The 6,236-nt window shown below is 36.3% G+C and overlaps 1 protein-coding gene across 1 annotated transcript; it reads left to right on the forward strand.

Annotated features, from left to right (window-relative positions):
* The first annotated feature begins 688 nt into the window (after positions 1 to 688).
* On the forward strand, positions 689 to 5,447 carry LOC111050472 (twist-related protein-like). Its single transcript, XM_022336807.2, has one exon. It carries the CDS (start codon positions 2,804 to 2,806, stop codon positions 3,536 to 3,538), a length of 735 nt encoding a protein of 244 aa, XP_022192499.2. The 5' UTR covers positions 689 to 2,803; the 3' UTR covers positions 3,539 to 5,447.
* Positions 5,448 to 6,236: the final 789 nt, after the last annotated feature.

Below are 6,236 nucleotides of genomic sequence, written 5' to 3' on the forward strand. Positions count from 1 at the left end.
AATAGAGTTATCAAAAGAGAAACAAAGTAAAAATCGAAGAGAAAGAAAGGAGTATGAATGGATGTAACGGAGGACGAAGAAAGCTGATAAACGGGAGACATAAGAATGAGAAACAGAGCTATCAAAAGAGAAACAGAGTAAAAACCGAGAAAAAAGGAAGGAGTATGAATGGATGTAACGGAGGACGAAGAAAGCTGATAAACGGGAGATATAAGAGGAACAGAGTTATCGAAAGAGAAACAGAGTAAAAATCGAAGAGAAAGAAAGGAGTATGAATGGATGTAACGGAGGACGAAGAAAGCTGATAAACGGGAGACATAAGAGGAACAGAGTTATCAAAAGAGAAACAGAGTAAAAATCGGAGAGGAAGAAAGGAGTATGAATGGATGTAACGGAGGACGAAGGAAGCTGATAAACGGGAGACAGAAGAGAGAGAAACAGTGTGAAAACGAGAGAGGGGCTAAACTTGTGGAGTGGAGACTGGGTAAGTTGAATGGGAGGGAAATCTGGAAGCTGTTTTGGAGCTGGAACCTGGAGCTGGAGAAGCTGCTCTCCAGTCGGTTGCTGACAGCCGAGCTGTGCTGATCAGCTGTCTCCAGTCAGCAGTCACGGTTGCTTAACCACCGTTAAAATCTCCGATCAACGTGCGCGGTGCTTATCGGTCGTTAAAGTCTTTAATCGGGGATCAACTCAAGTTATCTGAAAGTCTATCACACAGCCTATCAACTAACACCTCACGAGTTATCTCTGGTCTTCAGGATACTATTATCAAGAGATTCTCATAAATCATCAAAGTGTACAAAGCACAAACACCTCTTCTTCAAGAAATCTACCTCCAGTGATCTTCACTTGTGATTTTTCTCTTTTATCTACAAGTGGTTATCAGCTATCTTCTAATAATATCTTCAAATCTGTTGTCAAACGGTTATCAACCACAGCCAGTCTTATCTTGAAACCTCACTCTGGACTTTTGATACCTTACTCCGTAGAACCTAATCATCACGTTATCTTCAAGAGCAGTTGAACAACAGGTACTCGAGCTATCAGTATAAAACTTTATCTCCAAGTTTTGCGAGAGATTTTCGTAACTCTTCTTCAAGAACTTTCAAAAGTGAGATTGTCCAAATAATTGTAACTGTTTGTTTTGTTGGAGAAAACTCCCATCTGGGATTCCGGTGTTAGTGAGAGAGTTTGAGGTTATTGGAGGACGATAATCTGACAGATTCAATCAATAGCTCCTCAAAGTGACTGAACCAAATTGGGATATTATCTAATGAAATCCATGCTGCGATAATTTGTAATCATAGATAATATATGTCTCAAAGTGACTTTTTGGACCAAATTCGGATATTATCTACTGAAATCAATGATATAGTAACTTGTTATCATACATAATCCATGTCTCAAAGTGACTTTTTGGACCAGATTCGGATATCATCTACTGAAATCAATGCTACGTTAATTTGTTATCATAGATAATGTATGTCTCAAAGTGACTTTTTGGACCAAATTCGGATATATGTTCGGAAACTGGAACATTGGCTGGGATGATTTGTTATTATAGATCTAGAATGATTTTCCATAGATCAACTGATTATCAATGAAAATGAAAGTGTGTCATTGAATGTTGAAGTGGACAGAATTACCATAGTGAGAACTCATACAATGTATGGTCTATACTGTGAGTGCTGTTTAATTGACGTTATTGATTCGAAATTCACTTTTATCTGTAGAATAATTCACAACTTGTGAATATTGTATCAACTCTGATTCGAATCATAGTGATCTAATCCAATGGGCTGGAGGTTGGTATGAAATGTGTGTCAAATTCAGTTTATTTCAACTGTGCTCCAAAAATTCCAAACATAATTTCTAATACCACTTCAAAATCACCGACTTATTCAAGGACTAAGAATCTTCATGAACCGTAGGACTCTAGAACCGTTCGCATTCTTCACAGACGTACGTAGAAGCTCTACGAAATATATGTTCTATGTGGAAGACTGAATTTGTTTCTACAAATCTCTGAACATCAGGCCTCTTTATATCTTCATAGACTCAATATTGTAGAACAGTTTATATTCTTCACAGACTCTGTTATTGCTTAGAAGCTTTGCGAAATATATTATCTATGTGGAAGACTGAATTTGTTTCTACAAATCACTGAAAATCAGGCCTCTTTGTGTGAATATCTTCATAGACTCAATATTGTAGAACAGTTTATATTCTTCACAGACTCTGATAATGCTTGGAAGCTGTGCGAAATAAATTCTCTATGTGGAAGACTGAATTTGTTTCTACAAATCGCTGAACGTCAGGCCTCTTTGTGTGAAAATCTTCATAGAATCAATAAAATAGAACAGTTCATATTCTTCACAGACTCTGGTAGTGCTTGGAAGCTCTGCGAAATATATTCCCTATGTGGAAGACTGAATTTGTTTCTACAAATCGGTGAATAGCAAGCCTCTGTGTGGGAGACTAGAATTGTTCCTATTTGATATCGTTCAACGTCGAATAGTCCCAGGGATGTATTGTGATTTATCCTGATTATCAGTCAATCTGTGTGTGAGGTTGCATCTGTTCCTATGTCAATTTCAATTACGTCACGTTTTGAAACATTTACAATTTCAAATCAGTTCATAGCGTTATGTGAAATTCGATGACGTACAGCAGTCTCCTCTCTTTGAGAAGTTACATATGTTTCAATGTAGAACGGGAACAAGAAGTATGAGTTGATATGTTTTTGAGTAGAACAGACGATTTCCCTGTGTGAAAGGCTACACTAGTTACAGTGCTACCAAAAATGGATCTGGGAGGACTGGATCTAGACGCAGTGGTCGTGAAAACGACGCTGGATATGTGTGATCCCAACAACAATCAAGATAATTTATCGGCAGTCGGAGACGAGATTTTGAACGGAGTTGCGAAAAGCTACTCGTTGAGACCTCGGTCGTCCGTAAGACCAGGATTGGCGATAACCGAAGACAACGCGACACCTGACTGGAGGCCTAGAGGGAGAACGAAGAGGAGAACAAAACAGAAACCGCCTCCCCTAAGTAAATACAGGAGGAAGACAGCCAACGCTAGAGAGAGATCTAGAATGAGAGAGATAAATGAAGCGTTCGAGTCGTTACGGCGTGCCATACCTCACCTATCACACGAGACCAACCCTAGCGAAAAACTGACCAAAATAACAACCCTAAGGTTAGCCATGAAGTACATAGCGGCCCTCACTCAAGCCCTGAACGATCCCGAACCTGAATCGGACCTTGATTCAGGTGATTACACTCTCTCACTCACTCCTACGTCGCTTAGTGACCACTCTCTCGCTTCGGATTTCTCAGACAACCTACTGCCGTCTACTCTGGGATCAGCTGTTGGGGATTTGTCGATCACCACGGATTTCCATTCGCACGGCTTGCTTCCGACATTTTTCACGGATGTCGTCACGGATCCGTGTCTGTCCCTGCCTGACGACGACTTTGGACAGGCGGCGTATGTTTTCGATGACGTCAGCCTCATTTCAGAGTTCAGCTAGCATACGATCATCCTAATCCATATAATTATCATAGACTGGCATCAATTGTTATTTCGTGCACAAATGTTCCACTGTTGTTTGATACTACGATAATAACCTTCAACTAGCCCTATCTATATAAATCTTCGATACCATCATAGAATAGAGAACAATGCGATAGGAACGTCAGCCTGTTCTGTTCTGTTCTGTACTGTAACAAGGAATGTATTATGACACTGCGAACTTTTTGTAATTTGTACCATGATCAGGGCTATCACAGACTTCTTAAGATTGTATTCCTCAGAGGAGAATCCCTGCAACTTTGTGTGTGAGCTACTCTTATCGTGGACTGATTTAGATTGTCTCTTAGTTATTTGAAACTAAGAACGTTTTGGTGACAATTGGATGCCTGTTATCATAGACTGTGAATAAATGTTACAGGAATATTATGAATGAATACTTTGAACATTGTTGTGGCTTGGACCATGATCACGGTATTTATATCACTTACTGTTATTGTATCCTTATCATTGAATATTAGTTGTTGGATTGTGAACTTGTCTTACTGAAGTTTGATACTATGAACGTTTATGTGACGATGTTTGAGCCTAACATTATAGATTGAGTTTCTAAAGTTAGATAAAACTGAGGTAGATTGATCAGTAAGGTAGGGTTGTACCACGATTATTGATATACGGTTATGTGACGTAATGAACAGTTGACGCGACAAATGTTTCAAAATGTCAATCCAAGAAGATCAATTAATCATGATCATGAGCATCTATCGTTAAATATGATTCCATTGATAATTAATTGAACAAATGAATTAATTCATCTTGAATCTATTTTATCCACTGATAAACGAGCATAAATTAATTTATGATTATTGCTTCCATGGACATGAATTCCAAAAATATAAGAATTTTTGACGAACTATTTGGAAGTTTTTGAATTGTGTCAGAAAAAGTGAAAATCATGCACATAAATTATCTAGGAATTTAACCACGGTATGGTTTCAAAAGTCAAACCCTTCTGATAAAAGTAACGCACCAATAACTTCAATAAATTTTCATATGAAATATTAATAACTTGGAGGTTCAATATTGTTGATATGTTGTCAATTCCTGTTATCAGATTTCCATTCATTGAATACAGTACCTGGATGCTGAATTTCATTACAACCTGATTCAGAATATTTATGAAAGGGAAAGTGGAATACTGTTATTCAAATAACAGTGCATCACTTTATAATAAACTGGAATAATCAGATTCTCTGGCTATTTTGAAATAATTAGGATAATGAATTTATCCAAAAAATGCAGCTAGTTTTTACAGCTTCTAGTCTTTTTACATGTTCTGCTTTTTAAAATTGTCGTATTCATTGAGATCAAGCATAAATCTTCCAATTTTTTCAAATCTATCTGTTTTTGAAAAGTGGATTATTTTCTTGGAATTGATTCTTGATGATTTGATCATAAGAGTCTCTAAGTCTAATGTGATTTTCCAGATTATGATATTATCATTCTGATTTCAAATCAAAGAACTCTACTTGAGATATTACTAACATTGATTGAACACTTCTGACTTGAGGAGCTTCTTGTAATGAAAACACGATCTTATGATGATCAAGAAATACATTACTTCCATCATGATCGATGATATAGGTGTACAACACATTAAATTTGTTATTCTGAATTATTATTCATTTCAAATGATTAACTTACTTTTGAAAAGTGCATTAATTGTTTCACCTGGTTCGTACGGAAACTTCGTGGAAATACATGAACAATACATTTGTGGAACATCTTAATATGTGAGTGAGATAAAAACTATTCAATATTGTAGACCTAAGAAAACAGTAATATATTTTGACTGATACCTGAGAGTGCATTATTTAATTTGTTGTAAATAATAATAATTTGTAATAGAACTTGTGTTTACTCTAGTTTTTCGATGTAGAACCATTCCCTGCATTCTAAACTATTGAGAAACTTTGAAATTGAGAAGTTTGATGGGAAAAGGGCCCATGTGCAAAAATCATGTTTTGAGAAAGATGCTGTCGAAGATTTTAATGTGATTTATAGGAAACTATAATCTTGTTTATCAGCTAGTATTTCAGTTAAATGGAACTTAAAAGCTCAATTTGTCTGGTAATTGTGCTACAATAACTGACAATCACTTCCTACATTGTTTAATATTTTGATAGAAAACATTACAAACAGAGGCCCTTCTTCCATCAAAGTGATTTTTCTAGGAAATGTTCAAAATGAAGTAGATCACAACTAAGATTCTTCATTCCTATCAATTGATATGGAATAAACTTTCAATAGAGAAAAAAAAATTTTTTTAAAAAAAGCAAAAATCTTAACCAACTTTTTCAAACAAATTAGCACTATCAAAATGGGTCTTCAGGAACTGAGATGAAGTGTGTCCACCAATGTCAGAATAACTTTTGTAACCAAGAAAAGTCCCAAATGTTGAGTAACTTTGAAGAGATCTTTAAGGTCTTTGCTAGAAACCACGCTCAAACGCTTGACACTACTTTCTTAAAATCGTTGTCACATCGTTCAGAAAAAACATAGAGGTATGAAATCTTGTAGACCTATAGAAAAAATGGCGGCGAATTCAAAAAGCACTTTGACGGGAAAAGGGTCTCAAGTTCTTAGTGCCCTTTTTCCATCAAACTGCTCAATTTTTTAAAGTGAGGATTTTTTATTCT

This window comes from Nilaparvata lugens, chromosome 11 (genome assembly GCF_014356525.2).
Source record: "Nilaparvata lugens isolate BPH chromosome 11, ASM1435652v1, whole genome shotgun sequence".
Lineage (NCBI taxonomy): Eukaryota > Metazoa > Arthropoda > Insecta > Hemiptera > Delphacidae > Nilaparvata > Nilaparvata lugens.

What these genes read in the sequence shown, in the direction of transcription:
- LOC111050472 (XM_022336807.2), top strand. Translation starts at nt 2,804, where the DNA reads ATGGATCTGGGAGGACTGGATCTAGACGCAGTGGTCGTGAAAACGACG.